This window comes from Neopsephotus bourkii, unplaced genomic scaffold (assembly GCF_033783945.1).
Source record: "Neopsephotus bourkii isolate Nb327-2 ecotype Australia unplaced genomic scaffold, CSIRO-AGI_Nbou_v1 NB_1634, whole genome shotgun sequence".
In the NCBI taxonomy this organism is placed as follows: domain Eukaryota; kingdom Metazoa; phylum Chordata; class Aves; order Psittaciformes; family Psittacidae; genus Neopsephotus; species Neopsephotus bourkii.
In genome coordinates this window covers 1028283-1052351 of record NW_026902109.1, presented here as the reverse complement: position 1 = coordinate 1052351, position 24069 = coordinate 1028283, and the positions used below count along the sequence as shown (strand labels likewise).

The following is a 24069-nucleotide window of genomic DNA, read 5'->3' as shown; positions in this document are numbered from 1 at the left end:
TTCAGCTCTTTCTCCTCTCATTTTGGCACTTGAGTGATAGTAAGTATTCCCTGAAAATACAACATTTAACCACTAATTGCAATACTTGGTGATTGGGAATAATAGGGAAGTGAGTAGCTGGGTCATTTTTTAAATTATAGTGATTTTTCACAATAAAATAAATTGTGATTTAAACAACTTTGGAGGACCAGTTATAATAGATTCTCCCTACCTGCCTGTAATTTTCACTAGAGTGTGGATACAAGGTATTGAGAAATATATAATTCTGTTCTACCACCCGGGAAAGGCTTAATCAGCATAGCCCTGAGACGTGTGTTGGTTAATGGTCCAAATAAAGGAAACGTACCATAGAAGAAAAGATTTAAAGCATCACTACCTATTTGGCTTAGGAATTTGGCTTTTTGAGGGATACAATGGCTATGTCTTTAGCTAATGTTTCTAATAGTGTTGTGGTCCTTTGCAGTCATTCACTAGGGATCTTGGTTTTCCTCCAACTGCTTTAATTTCATCAACAAGTTTTTCATATCCTCCAGACTGTACATCAATGTCAGATTTGCCATTTTTCTCACCCACTATAGTTATGTCTGTTCAGACAGATCCATTTATGTCTGCTGCAGAAGATGGCAAAGAAAATGGAGTGAGGCTTAGTGGATTGCTTACTTATTGGGCAAGGAACAGCATTTCAAGTAGAGTAAAATAGCTAACCTCATACTCAAGGTGTTTAGTTCTTTGGGTTTCATACAATTGCAACTTAAGCTTCTAGCTAAAATTTGGTATGCCACATTAGCAGGAGAGACCTCTGTTTCTCTCATCCCATGAGTAATGGAAATGTCTTGCGAACAAAATTCCTCCGTACACGCTTCTATAGATGGAAAATAATTTTCTCTGAAATGGAATAATGGAGTGGCTCAAAATGAGTGCTTTGATGAAATACTCCATAGACATTCCTCTTGAAAAGGCTGGGTTTGCCCTACAGCCTACAAACCCTACAAAATGAGATAATACTGCTTGGGGAATTCTTTCTACTTGAGCTACAGCTAGCCAAAACCATGTGGGCATCATTTTCAATGTTGATGCTTTTTGCATTGTGTGTGCTTTCTAAGCTAATCAAGAGAAAGCACATTTAGCTGCACTTGGACTCCTCTGGAGCTGTTAAAGAACACTGCATGAGGATTGCCTCCTCACTTTCAAAAATGGAGTGAGGTTTACCACATTATTCTTTCCTCCCTGTAGTGAAAAGTGAGCCTGGAAAGAGCAGAGTTTCTTTTCCATCCACATGAAGAAAATCTCCCAGTGGTAGTGTAGGAGTATTTCATTGGAAAAGAGGGTCTGATGGAATGACCTCATACGGCTAATAAACATGCATGGACAAAATAATAGAAAATTGGTTTATTATTTAATAAGAAATTATGTAATAACTATTAATATTTAAACTCTGAACTCTAAACTTCCCACATCAAGCAGTTTCTGTAGTCTCCTGTATTTTCAGTGGGGTCTTGGTGGTGATTGTTGTATCCTGACTGAAAAACAGACAAGTCATGGTGCCTGTTATAGTACAAAGGCAGAGATCCCAAAATGCATGTACTAGTTGCATATTGTGGGCTTTGAAGCTTGCCTTCTCTCTGTGTTGCTCAAGCATTTTGCACTCTCCTGGGCTGAGGAATTTAGGTGCATGCAGCTTCCTGGCCAGACCTGCCTCTGGGGGTGGAATCCAAGCGAAGATGCTTCTGTGTATCAATTTTATCTGTCTTCTGGATGTTCATGTGTATCATGTGCATCTTAATAGAGGCTAGTCCCTACTCTTCAAGACCAAACTACTGGAAACAGTACATGTGATAATTCCAGAGAACTTTTCTCCATGTGTGCTTTAGCCTGTTACAGACTGCCATTCTTTATACCTTAATGCTTACAAAAGTGGCAGTTCCATATTTCACGAAAATCCACACTCAAAACCTCTAATGCAATGTAGAAGTGACCAGGAAGTTCATTAGTAGAAAATCCAGAGTGCTGATCCTTGGAGATATATAGAGTGAGTGTTTTGGAATAGAGAAGTTCAGCCTGCTAACTTAATAGTTTGCATAGATAAAGTTGACTGCCATCATTTCTCAAAGGAGCATCTGCTTTGCTGCATAGAAATTGTGGTCCACTTAAAAGGAATGTCATAATATATACTGTAGCGATATATATTGCTATAATAATATACATCACAAGAACCTTGTATATCATATAATTTTATGTATAATCATAGCATGTGAGAAAATATATTTTATGTATAGGAGCTGGATTGCACAGTCCTCTCTTTAGGGAATTGTTTCAAAACATGGATCATTTCCCTTCAGTAGCATTTTGCTGTTGACAGTATAGCAAATGCTGTTTTCTAATCTCAGTTGCAGAAGCCAGCCGGTGGCATTTAAGAAGGACAGCTGATGTGAGTGCTTTACATGGCACTTGTGTGTATCATTGTATTTTATATCTCTGTTCCTGCTTTCTTTTTTGGAAGAATGTTGGTATGTTCAGTAGTCGGGAGCATGAGTGAATGCCTGTGAAATGTCACATACTTATCAAGATGTGGCTGCGTATAATGAAATCAAATGTTATGAGTCATCACTGGGATTCCAGCATTCTTGGTGCCTTTAGTAAAGCCAGACACAGCTATCTCTTGGGTGGGACACCTTAGAGAAGCTTGTTTGGAAACACAGTACCTCTGAAAGCACTGAGTGTATTGAAATATTCAACCTTAACATACCTAAAAAACTTAGTGGATTTTTTTCCTTCTCAGTCCATAGATTGCTAGAAAATAAGCATCTCTTTCCTGCTGGCTGAAATTGCAGTGTATAAATCATTCAGACTCATTAGTTTTGCCATAGAAGTACCATTCTGTTGCTTGCTTTATGACTTTTTGCCATGTGATTACTGAATTAAACCTAATTACAGGTGACTGTTGCATATTGGGGTGGTGGCAGTGAACTTGCCATTAAGCACTCTTCGTAGCTAGCACTTACTTCAACATTATTAAATGTTCTTTAGTTTCGCGTATTGCTGTAGCTGCCTTGTTCCTTGTCTCAGCACTCTCTGATGCTGTTTTATGGGCTTATTTTTCTCCTGGCCTTTCAGACCACCTCCCCTCTGCCTTTTTCGCTTCCGCTTCATTGCACTGTATTGTTTCATTCTAAATTAAATTGCAAAGTTAGCAAATAAATAAATTAGATTATATTCAATTAGATAAGTAGATTAGAGGGACATTTGCCCCCAACTGCCTGCATTATATTTCATATCCACCCTACATTCAGCTTTGCTTGGAGAATGCAGTGCACGCTCTAATTCTCACTTTGCACAGTGTTTAACAGAGCCCATTCTGTTTCTTAGCTGATCTTAGCCTCCCTCTGCTATAATCAGGATGATTAATAACAGTAGGCTACCTTTATTAAGTTAGGTAATAGAGACCAAAGCTTATTCAACTCCAGCTTTTCCATTTCCTACTTCCACTGCCAGCTGGGAAGCACTGGTTCAGCAGTCTTCTACCCCTTCCTCTCAATAATGCCCAGCCCTGTTCTGTTAATGTATTTTCTCTGAAGCACTATAATGCAGTGCATGGCTTCTCAGATAAAGCTGTAAACTTCTGCTTTATTCTGAAATTGCTTACTGTTGCAGTAAAAACCCTTTTGTGCTGAGATCCAAAGAAACGTCTTCTGGGTCAAAGTCAAGATGTCTCTGTATTACTCTTCGGGTGAGTGTAGAGTAATGTTCCTTCTGTGACTGGGAAAATGATACTGAAATAAAAAGTTGGAGTGCATGTAGGATTTTTGGAGGACAGGATTATACACTATGAGTACAAAAAGAAGAAAAACCTTAGCAGTGTGTAAGAAACAAAATTTTCTTTATGGTCTACATTCGGATGCACTTTTATAGGATTAAGATAAGTAGGTATAAAGACATTGTCTCTGGCTTGTTTTCTAAATAATTTAGATGTTATTATATCCAGAGTAAATTGGCTCAGTAATGCTCCTTCCTGCTAGACACATGCCTTTAGTGTGATGTAAACGTAGAAATAGTCTTTGTCAAAAGACTGTTTTATAAAGGAGTAGTCTTAGGCTGGAAATAAATCCCAGTTCTGGCTTTTTTATTCTACACTGCAGCACAGAGCAGGCTGACTTAGATGACTAATAAGGGTTTCTTGACTTGTGTCGGCAGCTCCAAAGCAGCTCAGTACTCCTCTAGAGGCCACAGAAGTACTATAACCTACCTGTGCTGTATGAATGTTGTAATAAGGCATCTGGGATCTGGGGCTAAGTGTATCACTCACCCCTTCCCCCCAAATCTATTGCAACCTGCGTGGGATGGGCTGGAATTGTTACTTATCTGCTACTGAAATTACAGTAAAAAATCCAGCAGTTTATTTGTCAATTATTAACCTTGCAAAAACTCAACACAGCCAGAATTTAAGCAAAATTAAGAATGTACTTGGATTAAATGAAACACTTGAAATGTCTGTATTGACGTGTACTGGCAGAACTGAATGCTCCCATCTGTGCATTTTTGCCAAATTTGCTTGCATTTTCAAATATCTAGAATATGAATTTATCATTATTACTAAGCTATCTTGTGGACTTAGAATTTTTATTGAAGGAGCCAAAAGTTATGCAGGATATCTAGTCTTCAACACTTGTAGGTCCAAGTCTATGGTACCAGTTATCTTAGAGTCCTGAAAGAAAAAAAAATGGATTTTTTTAAAGTTTTTTTTTGGGTTTTTTTTTTATTTCTTAAAATATTTTTATGTGCTTCAGAAACATAGCAGACAATTGAATTGCTGGAGAATTTAAATAATTTTTCTCCATAGAATTTTCTGCTAAGTAATTGTCCAGTAATTAAATTCAGGTACTCGTGAGGATCTAAAATGTTCTACAGATTGAATTGTTTCTTTTGTTTGTGCTTATTCAAAAGATATGCATACAACTTGACAATTCAGCTCAAGGGTATAAAACTACTGGAACACTGCAGTGCTCTTTCAGGCCATGTCATGCATCTTCTCTGCCAGGGACAGTGGAGGGTCATTAAACCTTGCTGCTGACTTACCAAGTCTTACACGATGACTATTAGTCTAGTTGAGTTGTCATTGCTGAATTCTCCTAGTGTGGCTGATTCTATATCTAATATTTTGAGATGAGTTAACTGATTTGTATGGACTTTTCACATTAGTTTCCAAAGGGCCTTCTGAGTAGTCCTTTGCATCTTTCCTAGTAGCAGGATCTCTCCTATGCTGAGGCATATATCTGGCATGCTGGATTTGTGCAGCAGTGGATAAAAAGCAGCATGATGCTATGATGCCAGGTTGTGCCCCTTTAGTTTAGTCCTGTGCTCAGCAGGGTCTCCTCTACCCATAATGGGGTGTAGCAACCTCAGCCATGCCATGCAGCATGATGTCTCAGGTGTGCCTAGCAGCTCATGGACATAGTGCTAAGTGTGGCACAGGAACGTCGTGCCGTATCCCAGACTTTGAATTTTGATCTGCTGTTTGCAGAAATGTTCTTGGAACCAGAATGCCACAAGGCAAGGGACAGCTCAACAAACCAACATACCTGCATCAAAAGGAGCATGACCAGCAGATTGAAGGAGGTAATCCTGCCCCTCTCCTCTGTTCTCATGAGATGTCACTTGGAGTACTGTGTACAGTTCCAGTGTCCCCAACATACGAAGGACAGATCAGGGGCCTGGAGCATCTCCCATACAATAACAGGCTGAGAAAGTTGGGGCTGTTCAGCCTGGAGAAGAGAAGGCTGCGTGGAGACCTCATAGCAGCCTTCCAGTATTTGAAGGGGACCTACAAGGATGCTGTGGAGGGACTATTCATCAGGGACTGTAGTGATAGGACAAGGCGTAATGGGCTCCAACTTAAACAGGGGAAGTTCAGGTTTGATATAAGGATGAGGTTCTTTACTGTTAGGGTGATGAGGCACTGGAACAAGCTGCCCAAAGAAGTGGTGAATGCTCCATCCCTGGTAGTGTTTAAGGCCAGGCTGGACAGTCTTGGATGACATGGTCTAGTGTGAGGCGCCCCTGCCTATGGCAGGGAGTTTGGAACTAGATGGTTTTAAGGTCCTTTCTAACCCTAACTATTCTATTCTATGATTCTGTGATTCCATCTGTATGGTTTTGCGTTTACTTTTTTTTTGCATTTAATGATGAAAAAGATAATCTTTGAGTCTTCAGGATATTTATGGCCACGTGTCCACAATGACAGTGAAAGTCCTCTTGGTCTTAATTTGCTTTAAGTGGTGTCACTCATGGGAATTCAGAACATCATGGTAATATACCTGGAGGCATTTCTGTTCATTACGTTATGTCTGGAGAGCTAAAATTGAGTTAGAGCAGGAGGAAAGTCTTGTCACCTGTTAAGTTGTTGGTTCTGTCTCTCACTACATCACTGCTGGGAGGACAGTAATTACCCTCATTGCATTAACAAGTGACAGACAAATTAAGCTAACTGTTGCTCATAAATCATAGAATCATAGCATTGTTTGGGTTGAAAAGGACCTTAAAGATCATCTAGTTCAAATGCCCTGACGTGGGGAGGGACACCTTACCATGTTGCTCAAGGACCATCCAACCTGGCTTTAAACACTTCCAGGGATGGGGCAGCCACCTCTCCTTTGGGCAACCTGTTCCAGTGCCTCACACCCTCACAGTAAAGAATTTCTTCCCAATATCTAATCTAACTCCACCCTCTTTCTGTTTAAAACCATTCTTGCTTGTCTTATCACTATATGCCCTTGTAAAAACTCCCTCTCCAGATTTCTTGTAGGACTCCTTTAGGTATTGGAAGGCTGCTTTGACGTCTCTTCTAAGCCTTTCCTTCTTCAGGCTGAACAAAACCAGCTCTCCTAGCCTGGCTTCACAGGAGAGCTGCCCTAGCCCTCTGATCATTTTTGTGACCCCCCTCTGAACTTGCTCAAGCAGGTCCATGTCCTTCTTGTGTTGGGGACCCCAGAACTGAGCACAGTACTCTAGGTTGGGTCTCACAAAAGCAGAGTAGAGGGGGAGAATCATCTCCCTCAACCTGCTGGCCATGCTGCTGGTGATGCAGCCCAGGATACGGTTGGCTTTCTGGGCTGCAGATGCATGCTGCTGGCTCATTTTGAGCTTCTTATCAATCAGCACCCCCAAGTCCTCCTCCTCAGGGCTGCTTTCAATTCAGTCTCTGCTCAGCCTGTGTTTGTGCTTGGGATTGCCCTGACTCTGCACTTGGCCCTGTTGAAGTTCATTCGATTTGCATGAGCCCCCCTCTCAAACCTGTGAAGGTCCCTCTGGATGGCATCTTTTCCCTCCAGTGTGTTGACCACACCATGCAGCTTGATGTCGTTGGAAAACTGGCTGAGGGTGTGCTCAATCCCACTGTCCGTGTCGCCAACAAAGATGTTAAGTAGAACTGCAGATTCTGTTGCTACTTAAACTATGTATTTTAAAATTTAGTAATTGTGGGTAGTACTACAAGCAGGTGGCTTTCAGTAAGTTTTAAAATACTACGGTTTTCAGCATCACAAGTTCAGCTGAATGACTTTTACAGTAACTCTATGTGGAACTGCCCTATTTTTAAGTGCATTCTTTAATTGCTACTTTTCAGTCTTCAGTACATTTTTATTACATATTTCAACCTAAGCATGCAATTTGTGTGTTTCAGATGAAATATTACTGTCATTTCACTATACTTGTAGTGTTTCTTGCAATGTCAGTTAAAGCCAGTGACTGTGACATACCTATTTCTCATAATCAGAAAGCAGTATGCTACTTGTTCTTCAATTTTAATCATGTTTTAGACAAAGATGCTTTCTGTCCTGTGTTCAGCTATAGCAGTCATTTTTCTTCTTCTTAGTAGAGACACTTTCAAAGGCAATGAATTCCAGCAGAAGCCATGCCAGGAATTTCTGAGAAAATGGAACGTTGTTACAAATTCTGCTAAAAGTGACTCTACATTGTAACCTTCCAACCTTACAGGGTGTTTCTGGCTCGGGTGAAATTATAAGTTTTGTGCAAGGAAACCCCTGCAGCAGCAGAGGATGATTGTATACTAATAGGGAAGTCAAACTGGTAAAACCTATTTGTTCTATCTGAATCCTCATGCAAAACACCATTCCAAAGGTCGTTATGGTTTCTTTTAGTCACTTACATTCAGATAATGTTTGGAGATATTTTTATAGTAATCTGCATTTCCCAGATTTGTTCTATCAAGTTATAGCTGGGAGAATTATTGTTACTGAGTTGTCTGTGAAAGGTTATCACCTTAGCTGCCAGTTAAGTGTGTGGCAGATGTAGAGGTGAGTAGAGTTTACCATACCTTCAAACAACACAAGTGCTCATTTAGAGGACGCCAGTTAAATAGCAATGTGTCAGACAAATCTGTATTTTTATTTTCCCCACAAAAATGGTACTGCACTAAAAGTACTATTCACTGCTAGGCTAAGAACTGGATCTGACAGACTTGGATTTAAACTTTCACACAAAGAATACATAAACTGGATGAATAAATGTGAATCAGTGGTCTTGAAAAATTATGAGATGGTGATACTGCTTTGACAGCATTACTGTACTTTGGAAATCTTGTGTCAGGGAAAAAAACAACAGCAAAATGTAACCTCAGCAACCAAAATGTAACCTCAGCAACTGCAAAAGATTTTAAGACACATGACTTCTTAAAGTCATTGATGCCCTTTTTTATGAGATTTGTCTTCCTCTGCATGCTAGTGCATCCTTGGTAGAACATAGTGCATTAGGCAGCATGCTTCCACTCACTGCCTTGCTTTTGCCTCCTAACTCAACTATTGCTTTTTTATTCGATCTTCTGATCACATAAATTAGCCCAGAAAATCTTACATAGTTCCATAACTCATTGCTGTGATGAAATGTTTAGACTACCAGCTTCTCTTGTGTATTTCTCCATACTTCTTTGTGCCCAGTATTGATATTTGCTTTTATGCCTTTGTTTCTAAAACTTTCTGTTGTTTTTAACAGAGCTCTTCTCAGTCCCAGTTTGGAAACCTCATCACACCATTAGCTATGTGTAAAGACCTGTGTTCTCTGAGATGTATTCTGTCCTTTCCTAGCAGCCATGGTTAAAGCTCTTCTAATATAGTGTCTAAACAGCTTTCCATTTTCCTTCTGGCTTCATCTATTCTTGTGAGAATTGGGGTCCCCACCATCTTGGCTCTCAGCCTCAGCTTCAGCCTTGATGGTAGTAGCAGTTGTCCCTGTTGCATACAGAATTTGAAGGTCACCCAGCTGAGTTGTTGTCATGGTTTAAGCTCAGCCGTAAATCAGCCACACAGTCTCTCTCTCACTCTCCCCCTTCCTCCCTCCCCCCTGCTCCCAGAGGGATGGGGAGGAAAATCGAAAGAATGTAACTCCCATGGGTTGGAATAAGAACATTCCAGTAACTAAGGTATAACACAAACCACTACTGCTACCACCAATAATAATAATGATAAGGGGAATAACAAGGGAAGAGAATACAACCGCTCACCACCCAACAACTGATACCTAGCCCAACCCAGCAGTGAACTAGCCCTTCTGGGCAACTCTCAGTTTACATCCTAGGCATGACGTGCTGTGGTATGGAATATCTCTTTGACTAGTTTGGGTCAGGTGTCCTGTCTCTGCTTCCTCCTGGCTTCCACTCCTCCCTGGCAGAGCATGAGGCTCAGAAAGTCCTTGGTCAGACTAAACATTTGAGCAGTAACTAATAACATCAGTGTTATCAGTGCTGTTCCCAGGCCAAAAGTCAAAAAAACAGCACTGGACCAGCTACTAAGAAGGAGATAAAAAGACTGCTGCTGCTGAACCCAGGACAGCTGTATTACTTCTAACCCTCCTTTTTTTCATTGGATGCACAGTTCAGAAGATAATAGAGGAACAGTCTGCTACAAGAACTCAGCAAATTTTATGGGCCCCACTAGAGAAGCGGACCAGACAAGGAGGAAGGGAGTATTTAAAAAAAAATACTTTATTAAGGTCCTGTCCTTTCTAAAGCAGCTTGTTAGAGCACTAGTGAGTTATGCTTATCCTTTTCCATAAACCATCCATATCGGAGGTACAGGTGTACTTGCTGTCAATGCAGAAACTTCTCAGGTGTTCAGTGAAGTTCTTTCCCCATCAGTCTGGCACATCTGCAGGCACACTACACTGAAGACATTTCAAACTTATATAGGCATGAGTATTTTTTGTTTGTTTGGAGGAACATTCTGCAAACAGTCATTCTGCTTTTGCCTTTTTGAATATTTTAGTAATGGCATCACATTTTAAGACTTTTCGCATAAACAGTTCTGCATGGAGAACTGTAGAAAAATAAAAGATCTTGAATTAAAACACAGGCTTCCCAAAGCACAAACTAAGATGTCTGCAGGCATTCAGTTGTCAAAAAAAACCAAACACAAAAAACAAACAATTTAAAAAAAAAAAAAGCCAAACCAACCAACCAAACAAAAAAACCCTAAAAGTTCAGTAAGAAAGCATATTGGAAATTGATCACATGACAAGAATTAATAAAATTACCAGTATATGTAATCTTGTCTAATACATTTTAATGCCCCGGAATTGCATTTACCTTGTGTATTGACACATTGTGATTCATACACATACCTGCAGAGCATGCCATTCTGTGCTGTGGCATTTTGTAATGATTCCTTCTCTTCAGAAAAAGAACTTTTTCTCTTGTGTATTGTTGTTATGCCCTTGTTATCTCCGGCATAGCTGTCTTTCTGCTGCTTGCAGAACATTGCAGTTTATTTTATTTCCTGTGGTAAACATGTCAGCTTGATATTCCAACTTTCTTACGGCTGTCAAACTTGTTCATGCCTTTTGGAGCACCAGGTATGCTGGCATCTGATATGCTGTGCTGTATTGGAGGGCCAGTGAAATAGCCCACCAAAACCATGGTTGTAGTAGTTGTTTCTGTGGGCAAAAATGTATTGTATGCACACTGTGTAAGGCTGGAATTGAAAAGTTCTGAAATCATATAGCTTAATAAAAGGATTACAGGGTTTTTTTTGTGAAATATAAATGGTGTTTCCCATGAGCCATTTAAAACTCAACTGATGTCATAAATACAAAAAGTGAGACTTAGGAACACTATTTGTGATGGCCTCCCCTAACACTGCTAAGCTTTTCCCGAGAGTTCAGCATTTAAGAGGATATATTGAAGCAGAGACTTTTTTGTAAAGTGTTTTGAAGGTTAACATCCTTCAAAGCCTGTGGATTTTATTTGTTAGTATCTTGTTTTGGGCTACTCTCAGTCTTAATTAGTGCAAGTAAATCACTACAGCTTTCTGGCTCTATCTCATCTTTAGGATTTTGGAACGCTATGTCCAAGATCAGATTCCTGGTGCAACAGTCGTGGTGGAATCCATTGGTGCACGGAGATTTGGGGATGGGTACTCTGAAGAGGATTATACCAAGTCTGACCTCATGGTCTATGCAATTGACCCTCAAACAAATAGAGCTATAATGAGGAACGAACTTTTTAAGTAAGTATATTATTTGTTGCTCTTCCTGTATTTCTATGGACTATTCCAAAACCTGTTCGTCTGTCTCAGCAAGTGGTTCAACGCAACAGGAATGGAAAAATCTATTGATGCAACTGGTGCATGCTCCTACATGGGAGTTTGCAGCTTTACTAGGTTCAGTCCATTCCCTTGAGCTGAATGGCTCCAGTATGTGTGATTTAGATGTTGTCACCATAAGAGCTTGCAGTATATTTGTTCCACCATGTGGGAGAGCTTCCAGTTTGAATTCCTCTGAAGGAATTTACTTTCTAAGTACTAAAACATTTCTGTGATCTGCAAACAAGAGCTTGATGCTCCAGCCATTGACCTTCAGGCTTTCTGCAGTTTCCATTCAGAACATGTCTCTTTTCTTTTTTTGAGGAAACTGAATAAGGAAGGGAAGGGAAAGGGAGAGAGGTGATGGGTCCTTAGCTGAAGCATAGATATCAGGGCATGGCCCAGGTTTACATGTACATGCAAGAAATCAGTAGGGCTCACAGGTGCCCAGTGGGCTGAACAGACAGATCTGCATGGGCCTCTCCCCCCCAGCTGATAGAGGAAATGGTAAACAGCAGTAGACAGGCCACTTACATGCATAATTTGAAATTGTTTTGTCTTTTCAATTGACTTCCAAATTAGCAGTTAAATTCCAGTGGCACGTAAAACATGAGATGGCTTTTTATTGACTGATTGTAATTAGAACATGTTGTCAGAAAATGGGCCAGCTCTGGTCACTTCAATAGAGCAGTTTGGTAGGGTGCCACTCTGCCTGGACTTTTGTACCTTAGTACAGCTCTGGTGGGATATCATTCTGGCATGCTCTGCCTGCCTAAGAGGAGAAACCAGACATTACATGGGTAAGGAAATTAAATTAAGGTAATCTCTTTACATGTTTTTCTGAGTCTTCACTAGTGGCAAATAGGTTCTAAGACAAAATTAGTTATCGCAACCCATTCAGGTGCCAATGTACAAACATGGCTGCAGAGTCATTTTGAAGGAAACTGTGTTTTTGTGTTTCAGCATTCTGCATATGCTCTTTAACACTGAAAATGCAAATGAGGCTTTTCTTCTAAAGCAGAACCTATCTTTTGGAATTCTGCATGTGTTTCACCTTTGTGTTTGCTTTTTATCTTGGTGAAAACTAGACCAGACTGTTCCATGATGCTATAAAACAGCATGTCAGTCAGCAGCCTAAAAAGCAAATGGCTATGAGCCATCTCAGTGAACTGTGATTGAAAAAGGGCTTGTTCTCCCGAGCTCTTAATTTAGTACAGATGAATTACGGCATACTAAATCTCTGCATATATTCAGAGTTTATAGGTTGGAAAGGATCACTGTGATGAGTCTGACCTAGTATAACACCATGGGCACTCCCAGATTTAATTCTGCTTTGAGCATATCTTTCAGCAAAGCAACTGCTTAAGACAATCTGGTCTATTACAAGCTTTGGGGTGCTATTGCAGGGTAATTATTTTTATTGAAAAAAATTAGGCTTTTTTTTTTTTTTTATTTAGTCACTTACAGTTTTCTCTGAACCCTCTCCAGTCTTCCAGCATCACTTTCTGAAGTAGGAATGTAAAAGTCATGACAGTAAGCTAGTATTCATGCATAGAAGCAGTTTTTGCTCTTTCAAATCCATAAAAAAAATCTTTTCCTGATGCAGACTGTCTTCATCATCATAAAATGTGTCCCTCTTTATTTTGGTGCTCTTTGAAAATATAGGAATGTCCTTTTAGGGGTGTTCGTGTGTCCAGTGAGATACACAGAATAGAGTTAAGTTAAAAAACTATTTATCAAATGTGAAGGGCGGGTTATTAATTTGCCTGGTCTGCAAATGTATGGGGTACCAGCTTAGAAATAAGGAGGAAAATGAAGTGAGAGTTTTGTAGTGTAATATCTGAAGTTAACAAGTTTTCACTAGCAAGTGGGTGAACCTCGAGATTTGGCTCAGCTCAGGTGCTTACCCAAATCTAAAAAGAAATTTATTCTGTGGCCGTCTTTCCTGCAGTTTTGATTTTTAGCAGGACAGCTCAATGTTCTTCCTGCTACAGTCACAGGAGACAGTTGCAGTTGTTGTCCCCTCACTGTGAAGAGATTACTAAGGGTCACAACCATCCTTCTACTTGACAGGAATCTGCTTCAGATCCTGGCAGAAAAGAGATAGGAGAAAGATTATTTAGTAAACTTGATATGATAGGAGAAAGGTAGGGGAGTCAGAAAGTATGTAAACCCCTGTTTTAAAAGCTTAATTGACAATAATATAAATTTGCCAAACTATTTTCTCAGTGTTGAAAAATTTCATTATGGATACAGAGGTGTGAACTGTACCAATGGCACAGATTTAGCATGTGAATTCTGCCAGTTGTGATTTTAGCACAGCTTACTAAGTAATCACGTATTGGAAGATACGCGTGGCTTTCCTTAAATGGCCTTTTTGGGAACACTGTCTTGTGTTTCTGCTTATGAAACACGAGGCCCTGATTTCAACTGAGTTAAACCTGTCAGTGTTTGGAAACAATTGTCTGCAAAAATCTTAATGAATGTGGAGATGAGTTGAGGACAGAGAGAGCAGAACAACCTGTTCCCCTTTGCAGGCGGAGTGCTGCTGGGGTATAGACCCATATCACTATCACTGCTGACTCATCCTGGTTGATGCTGGCAGCCAGGCACAAGTCAGAGTACTGCTGGGGTCCCAAAGGTGTTTGGATTTACACTGGAGTTGAGAGGAAAGGACAGTCAAAAGCACTAATGCTCATCAGCAAAGTCACACTTGTGACCAGATACAGAGCTGCATTTCTACGAGTGAATTGTTAAACCAAAGCTCATGTTTGAGGTTGCATAATCACTTTGGAAAGTGTTGTTCCAGTATGTCAGGTCACGTCCAACAGTCCTTTATGAAATTGACATATAAAGAGATGCAGTGTGCTCTGGATGTGCTGTATTAATACTAATGTGCACAACAGTTCATGCATAGACTGTACCATACTCACTACAAGTATTTTGAATGGGCTGCCTCACATCCAGAAGTCCCAGATGATTCACCCAATCCCACGTATTTGAATTCAAGCAAAATATTTGGCTGGAAAACAGAGACATGATTTAGAAGTCATGGACATAATGGCTACTCTGTGTTCATCACCGCCAGCTGGGGAAAACCTATGTGTCTCTCAAGACATGCTGATTTTTCCCTATCCTGTAATTTGTAAGACTGATACACAAGGAGAGATTCATACTTTTCCTTAAGGCTTTTATGACTGATTACCTGACTTTTTTATTAATCAGGAATCAGTCTGGTTACACCAAAAGAAGAATCTGAACAGTAACTGTGCTTTATTTCCTCCTCAACCTTAAACTCCTGAAAAACTTTGAGGCCACTTAGATAATTCTACAGAACCGAAATGAACAGCCTCCTTTTTTATCTTTTATATGAAAGAGGGTTTGATGTATTGGAGCATAAAAAACAGTTGAATCCAGAAAATTTCTCCTGCATATATTAAGTGGAAAATGTCCACCATTAAAAAGAAAACGCTTACCATGTCTTTGTCTTTTGCACAGTTTCATCAGGGAGTAAATGTGCATGGTTGAGTTATGAACCTGTTAAAATAGGGTTTGTCAAGAAAATGCTAACAGAATGTTAACTGAGAGATTGTTAAAATCATCCAGAGATTTAACGCTATCCACTTGAATGCTATTCTTTTGCCAACTCAAAGGACGTGTAACATGCATGCACCAGTGACATCTAGTGTACAGCAAAAGAATCAGAGCTCCTTTTGTACTCGATTTATGTCCCGTGAACCATCATTGCAGATCTTTAAGCTGTGAAAAAGGATTTTTGCTCAAATGTTTTGCGGAGGAAATCAGGGAATGAGTTGTGAATAACAGCAGAGGATACTAATACAAGGGAAATTATTCTTCATATCGTCTTGGGTTACTTTTTGTGAGAGTGTGGGTCCGTGAGTGAGCAGCCACTGGTCTTTGAAGTTAGTATCATGATACCAGCACAATTTCATCATTTGGGATGAATTGTTCTGCATGTTATGAAATTCAGCTAATACATTATACAGATCAGAGTCCATTCTCCCCAGAGAGGAAAAAACAAAGGAAAAAAAAAAAAACCCAAACGAAAAGCCAGGGACAAACAATGCAATGAGGGTTTATCAGTAAATTGAAAGGAAATCAATTTTAAGAAATTAACACCCTTTAAGAAATGGTCTTTTAGGAGTGTAGTTTCTGCTGTGGGATCAGACTAAGGAAATAGAAGCTATTTCAGACTTTCTTTAGACATTCAGAGTTTCTATGCAGAAATCCTTCCAGAACATTTTTCAGCTTTTTTTTCTTTTGTGTGTGTGTTGTGAGTTTTTGGTTTTCTTTATCTCAGTGTTTTTCACTTGGCTTTTTCCAGGAGAACCACCGTACATGTAAGGGCATGGGGTGCTGCTATATTTAAGAGCCAGCAGGATACTCCACCATCCCAATGGATGCATCCTACTTTGATCTGTATAGCTGGAGCCTACTGCTTGGCAGCTTGTGATCCTCACTTCAAAGTGATCCAAGAAGTTTTATTTTCCTTTGGAAGTTGAAGCATTGGCCAATATTTTATTTTTTTTTAATAAAGCCTTTGCCAAAATGTTTCAAACTCCTAAAGTAAATTTCTTAAACAATCTCTGCTGGTTTTGACTAGGATAGAGTTAGTTTTCTTCATGGTAGCTAGTTGGGGCTGTGCTGACAGCAGTGTTGATAACACAGGAATGTTTTAGTTACTGCTGAGTAGTGCTTATGCCAAATCAAGGCCTTTTCTGTCTCCCAGCCCACCCCACCAGGGCATAGGCTGGGGATGCACAAGAAGGTGGGAGGGGACACAGCCAGGACAGCTGACCCTAACTGACCAAAGGGATATTCCATGCATTATGGCATCATGCCGAGCATATAAAGCTGGGAGAAGAAGGAAGGGGAAAGGTTCAGAGTGATGGCATTTGTCTTCCCAAGTAACCATTAAGTGTGATAGAGCCCTGCTTTCCTGGAGATGGCTAAACATCTGCCTGCTGATGGGAAGGAGTGAACAAAGTTCGTAGTTTGCTTTCCCTATTAAACACTGTTTGTCTCAGCCCACACCTTTTCCCACTTTCACTCTTCCAATTCTTTCCCTCATCCCACTGTGGAGGGAGGAGTGAGTGAGTAGCTGTGTGATGCTCAGTTGCTGGCAGGGGTTAAACCACAATACAAACATATTGTTTGCTATTAAAAAGTCATCCAATAGAAATTTTCTATTGTATGAGAAATTAGGTCATTTGATTAGGATTTATGTTTGGCTACCCATCTTAAAAATGTCAATTAGCAGATCAGATACTAAACTTCTTCCACTACATTTGTTTTTTCAGAGACTGTTCTAGTCCTTTGCTTGGTAACTATGTTGTTCCAAATCCCTCTCATAGGTGATGTACAGGCAGAAGATAGACATAATTGTAGGTTGTAAGCAGTGACAGCAGCCGCATGTTTCTGTTAGCTAGTATCCTACTTTTTCCTAGGACCTAACTTGTCTTAACAGTGTCTTGTAGGACAAATTGAAGACAACATTTTTCTCTATAGCTGTATAGATAGGCTATTGCTCCTGTAACTAGTAATGTTAGTCAAGATTGCTCTAGTATCTAGCAGTGTTTGGAGAGCCCATGCAGTTTAGTTACAGTTTATTATAAGCATTTAGTGCTTTTCCTTTTAGAAGATGTGTGAAACTCCAGAGGAAATGGGCTGCATCTTCTCCAAAAAAAGGGGAGGCAAGTTTACCGTAATCTCCATTTGTCATGTTTTGTGACCTCCAATTTGAAAGTCACAAAGGAAACATTTAAGGAAAGGAAGATGGTAAATAAATTCCCTCAGCACTATGCCAAACACTGAAAGGGCACATCCTTCTGCTACTGTAATGTTCACTCCCACTGGACATGAGTTCATCTGATCATTGTCCCTCTTTGTTTTCCTCTTTCTGTCAAACTTTCATGCTATAAGTGAAAGTCTTACTCAAATAATTCAATACTTAGTACCAGCACTACAATCTGAGAAAATAGCTGATGCCTGGAGGCTAACAAGACAGAGCAGATGCAAGAATGAGGCTCAGAATTGATACAGCTGGGGGAACGGGGTAGGGATTGATAAAAGCATAGTTTTTTCAAGTCCCTTCTTAATATTGAAAGGGAAGTCAAAAAGGGAGCAAACTGAAGGCTATCCTTCCAGCTAATGAATTTCTCTCAGAGGCTAAGGGAAGTCCTCTAAAAATTAACCACTTCTAGAGTAGCATCCAGTTGCTCTTTAGGCCAGAGTAGTCTTTTGGGTTGTGTGCAGGAGGATTAGTTAATTGTGGTAGACCACTGAAGGAAAAACCACAAAACAAGCCATTTGCCATGCTTCTGTCAACTGCATGGAGAACATTTTGCCCCTAGAAATTAGGGTAAACTTCAGCTTACTTCTCCTTTTCAGTGATTGAACTGTGATCTGGTATTAAATACATTGGAGTTATCACTGACATAGGGATTACAGGAAATTACTAATATTCTTCAGCACATAAAGTAGAGGTATGTGCTTTATCAGACCACAGCTATTAACCCAAATATGCAGTAATTCAAACACAATTAATGAACTTGGGTGTAATAGTTTTCTTTTGTGACATTGAAGGTTCCTGGATGGCAAACTGCTGGATATCAATAAAGAGTTTCAGCCATACCTGGGGCAGGGGGGACGCATCCTGGAGATCCGCACCCCAGATGTAGTAGCGAATGTCAAGAAGCAGGCACAAGCTGTAAGCTTCACGGAAGGCGCGTTACTTGCTCTGGCCGTCATAATCATCCTTTGCTGTATGCCAGCAATTTTAATAGTTATGGTCAGCTACAGACAGTAAGTATTCCTCCTCCTTTTTTGTGGTAGCAATGTTGTAATAAGCATGCTGTTTCTTAACAGAATTGCTTTGAATATTATCCTTCATTGCAAAGAAATTATTCTACAAAGATGAAATTTTTATTTTTCTTCTATCACAAGAGTTGGTCAGTGCTTGGTGTGGGGTGTGCATGAAAAGAGAAAATGCACAGGAAATACATTTTGCTATACTTTCTATAGTTGCGGTGCAATAACTGTTTTAGAATATGTTTCAAACACAAGATTAAAATCTAGGTGTTTCAAACGCAAGTGTTGATTCAGAGCTGACTTCAACGCCAAAAAAAAAAAAAAAAGGAGGAAAAAGGTGCTGTTTCAGTAAGTGTATCAAAAATCAGAATGTATAATAGCTTGGGCAAAATAAAAGCACTCAACATTTTTGTTTGTATCCTAAAATACAGTTATATTTTTTCTCTAGCTGTCTGCTTCTTAATTGCCACTATTTCGTGAAAAAATGACTTTGTGTGATTTTAGCACTGTCTAAAGCAGCATACCTCAGAGCGAACCTTTTTGATGTTTCCACTCACTCACCTCTTATAGACTCAGGAGGTTTAAGTAATTGGGCCAATAGACTAATTAAAGGATCTACATCACTAACAAGTTCCTCTCAACTCTATAATTATTCTTTAATTTCTTCTCATGAAAGATTTCTAATTCTGTGTGTGTGCTCTGAGCACTCAAAGAATTGCCAATGATTGCAAAATCAAAATATAAATAATTCCGTGCATTTTCCCCATTAACTGCCTTTATTTAACTTCTGTATATATTGCTCTGTACCTTCATAGCTTCCTGCCTTGATTTTAAGATTTTTGAACTAGCTGGAATGTAAGAACCCCATAATGGAAAATCTCTGCTCCACAGGACCATGTAAGAAGGAGTTCCCAGAGCCATGATGGATTTTTTGTTTGTTTACATTTCTTTTTTCTTTGTTTTGGTTCTGCAAAAACTGCTTTGATACCTGCTCCCTTCATTGTGTTGAGGCTAATGAAGTGTCACCGCTTCTACAGACTCCTGCTGCAGTGTTGCATCAGTCAGAGAGGGAGAGGGCATGAAGGGGCTGATATACATGTTTTATAGTAAAACAGTTATAATCTGAATGCTGCAATAGATGTAATGTGCCATAATATGCCAGGTGAGATTTAAGCTGTTGTCATGGTTTAAACCCAGCGGTGCATTTTTCCTTTCTGCATGGCAGTTAGGAGTTAGCAAAGCACTGTTAGTCATCATTTAAAAAGCGTATCCTACATGAAAAAACCAGCAGTTTGCCTGAGAGCACTTTCCTTAGTGACACCAGAAAAACAGCCAAGGATAGCCATGTCTTGATAGCCGCTCTGCGTTCTGTGGTTTATATTTACATCCAGTGTCTACAAACAATTTGGGTCAAAGGAAAAGGTCTATTTAAATGATTTTGAAAGAGCTTGACAAATTGTACTGTTGGGATGGCAGTGCATCTCAAAGCTGCTTTACTTCTCCCAAAATTGTATATAAAATTTGCTCCCAGTGAAATGCTACTGAACCAGTTCAACCTACAATTAGATGGTGATTGTTGTTATCTGAATTGCCTGTTTCTTTAAAAAATCTAATACCAGTATTTTTCCTGGACATCTCTTAGGTTATCAAAAGATTATCAATCTTTTTTAAGTTTTAAGGAATATGCCTAACTTCATTTCATTAAAAAAATCACGTTTTTGTTGTCTGGAAGTATGACTTGGGATTGGATTTATAGAAGACCAATGTGAATAAACTATACTTTTATGAAAAATGTGTCACTGAAGAGCTTCAAGGAAAATAAGAAGAATTGTAGTGTTAATATCAACACCAAAAGTTGTCTTGAGCCTTGTGGTTTGTTTTCATATTACACCCTTTTTTCTCCTTCTCAAAAGGAAATTCAGTATTTTTCCTGATAGTATTCTGGCAAAGAAAGTGCTCCACTCTGCCACTGAGTGTGGAGATTATTGCAGGATAAATGTAACTGTTATACAGCACATATGATGTTAAGATTTTCTCACTGATAAAACTTTCAATGTGCAATAGTCCATTTTTCAGTGCTTTCAGATCAGTGATCAGCTAACTAGATTTTGTAAAAAAATAGTTACTGAAAAGAAAACTAATGTATAGAATTATCACTGTCGAAGTGCAATTCAGTGCCTACATTTGACCTGTAAATAATCCAGAAGCTACCATTATTCTTTTCTATTAAGTAGTGTCTTTGAAATACATTATCCAGTACAGCCCCACAGGTAACTATAAATAATGTATTATTTACTAATCACAAAAGACCATTACGTTCTAAATAGTAACCAAAAGTAATACTCCTTCAGTACTGAAGATGTACCTGTAGCATTCTTGAAATTATGTTAAAATTATGTGTAATAATGCATCCTTAGTAGTCTGACAGTTAAAGAAATATCATAAGGTATATTCATGCCTTCATGCCTTTTGTGTGTGTGTGTGTGTGTGTGTGTGTGTCAGGGAGTTGTTTTCTCTAAGCCCAAAGCAGTTTTCTCTGCTGTAATTCATGTTTATGCTGACTGCAAAATTGTTTCAAGAGTACCATAAATAGCAGCTAAGCACTGTTCAGCTCTGGAAATCACGATTCTTTAAACATGTCATTAATTCTGTAATTTTATGTGGGGAACAATTAAGTAGCATCTAGTTTAATGCTCCTATTAGGCTCACTGTTTAAGACGATTGTTGCAAGCAGAATTCATTTAACCTTCCTTTTTATCTCTTTATCTTTCTTTGCATAACAAAACAGATTCAAAGAGTAAGTACTTATTTTCAGTTTTGTTTCTAACAGCATGCATAGGAATTCTATCAACCTATCAGTCTTTATTTTTAAGAAGAAGGGGTACTTGACATTCAGCAAGTGTTAGAGTTATGCAGAGTTAAAAAAATATATTTCCATGTCTGTGGTATTTCTCAAGCAAGCAAGTTCATATCAGGCTGGCATGCATAGAGAGACTTCCCAAGGAATGATCAGGTATCAATCACCCTCAACACCAAAACAAGGTAGATCAGTCACGCCACCTCAGTGGCGCTCCCCAAGTTACACGCATGAGGGAACACAGCCATAGTGAATTTCCCTATTAAAAAAAAAAAAAAATACTATTTTCAGGAAAACTGTTAATTGAGACAGAAATTTCCCAGCCAACTTTAATGATGAAGAAGTTGTAAGTGGTAACTTTAACTTTGCCAGAGACTTTCTGTGTGTTTAAAATGACATTTTCTTGGCTTGAATGAAACACTTGACCAAAGAGCTTACTCTCTCCATTGTTAATCTTCAGCAGCCAAAACAGAAAAGTCTCCTAATGAGAAAAGTGTCAAAGCCAGCACATGTATTATCTCCTGGGAAATATTATTTTCTGCTGTTTCAGTGATATACTGCTTGGTCAGGAGGTTCTGTCCAGGGGGAGCTCTGGGATGCTACCAAGAGATAACAAATAATAGAGAGTTGAAAAAAATCCAGAAACAAGATTATCACATTATTACTTTTCTTTAAAGAAGACAAAACACAGGGATGTTTCAAAAACTGCAGGGGAAAAAAGCTAAAACTAACAAACAAAAAACAAAACAACATAGAAAACTTTATGCCTTTGCTTATGTTAGGGTTTCTAATGAGTATTTCTCCTTCCCTACTTGGCTTACCAAAGACGGCAAACTGAATGCGCCAAGACTGCAAGAATCCAGATGGCTTTACCAGCAGGCAAACCAGCAAGCACCACTGCTAATAACCTCTATGAAGAGCTTGGCGACAGCACCATGTAAGTATTCCTTGTGATAAATGAATAAAATTTTTAGTGACTGAAACCATAATTCACTTTTCAGGGCATTTCTTCATGAAAGAGGGGTCTTAGTCATCCGGGAAATAAATTGGATAAGTCTGTAAGGAGAGATAAAACAATTTAACCTACTAATGGGGATTTCTTGTAGTGCATGGGGGACTCTAACAGGTTTTAAGTTGGAAAAAAACACGGTATAACCAGATGGGTTTTTTTCAAAAGGAGTATCCTAGAGCAGGCTATTGCTACCAGGGTGAGCTAGGACTGGGATCTTCTAGTGCCTTTGCAAATCCAGACCAGCACACCACGTATTTCAAAGCTGTTGACAAAACATATCCAATGAAATGACTTTGACAAGTCCCCATTTGCTATAGAAAGAAACATTCCCTGCCCATGGCAGGGGGGTTGGAACTAGATATCTTAAGGTCCTTTCCAACCCTAACTATTCTATGATTCTATGATTCTGATGAGTAAAGTGGATGTTTTTTGCTATAAATTTGAAACTGTTTGAATATTGGCATAAGAAAATATCAAAATAGAGAAATCAATGGCAGTTCAGTGTATATATCTTTTACCTATTTACATACTCATAAAATAATAATATTGCAAAGATGCCTTCCTTTTCATGGGTCTGTAAATATGAAGTTTATGGGCTACAATATCAATTTAACTCTCAGCATGAAGATATTACAGTGGAGAATAGCCAGTTAATATTTAGATCATACTGTGGGGTGTTGATAAGCTTGCCTACTCACTCATATATGTTTATATTTTCAAACCAAGTAACACTAAAAAGCATAGCATTAATAACATGTTTGGAGGCAGGTAGAGAGTGAGCTGCTGGTGTGGAAGATTGCCCAACTTCTTCTCTATTTTTAGTTATTACTTGTTTTCCTCAGGAAGTTGAAATTTTCCAGATGCTGTGATTGAGTTTGTAAAATGTTAAGGATGCATTACAGAGTGTACCACTGTTGCTTTAACTGTTGTCCATCTGAGCGCAGTCTCTGCATTTGAAATAATTCCAGAGCTTGAGCTTGTCTGCATAAATAGAGGATCTATGCTTGAAGCAAGAATAGCTTCTCCTTGCTGTTGAACTTCTTCCCATGCCTTTTGCCTGTTTGAAGTATTAACTGCTTGGGCAGGAAGTGAGGGAAAAAGTATGTTTGACAGTAGCTTATAGCGACTACTGAATGTAAGCACTTCTGCTTGTGAACCACATGAGATCACATCTGTGCACTTCCACATACAGTGAGGTGCCCTGCTAGATAAAATTCCTGCTTCTTTTGCATATAAATAAATTTCTACTAAAATTAATGATTCACTTCTACCAATTTTGCTGGCAGTGATAATAAAGCTGACTATCTGTGGGAACTGGATATCCCAGTGGATGAATCTGCATTTTGTAGTGATGAATACCTTATGCTAAACCCAGAACAAGCCTCATTGTGCTGAGTTTTTATCTGCAAAGTTAGGCGGTTTTATGTTTTAGTATGGCAATATATAGGTGCAAACTTACAGATTTGCAGTATTGACTTTCAGGGTTAGATTTAAGTTCATTTTGACTAAAAATAGTTTTCATTGCACCAATAAAGGTGCCATATTTGGAATATTTTCTCTCAGACATCTTTGCATATAGGTAAGATATACTCATATTCATCATGCTAAGGAACTGATTAAGCATAAGCTTGTAAAAATCCTCTACAAGACAAATTAATATACTTTGGATTTTTAAAAAAACAGTATGCTTCAATAAAAATGATTACAAACTTTCTTTTTTCTCTGTAAAATATTTGTTTTCAAGGAAGTGCTGTAACTTAGGAACTTATTATTTGGGAAATACC

At 39.0% G+C, this 24069-nt stretch overlaps 1 protein-coding gene across 15 annotated transcripts in view; it reads left to right on the top strand.

Annotated features, from left to right (window-relative positions):
* Positions 1–24069, top strand: part of PCDH15 (protocadherin related 15) — a 460786-nt gene that overhangs the window by 416041 nt on the left and 20676 nt on the right. For all 15 annotated transcript variants that reach the window (XM_061373834.1, XM_061373832.1, XM_061373828.1 and 12 more), the window contains 3 exons: positions 11334–11510; positions 18192–18410; positions 22100–22210. In XM_061373834.1, the coding sequence (XP_061229818.1) occupies positions 11334–11510; positions 18192–18410; positions 22100–22210 (507 nt within the window). The remainder of the gene's footprint in view (positions 1–11333; positions 11511–18191; positions 18411–22099; positions 22211–24069) is intronic.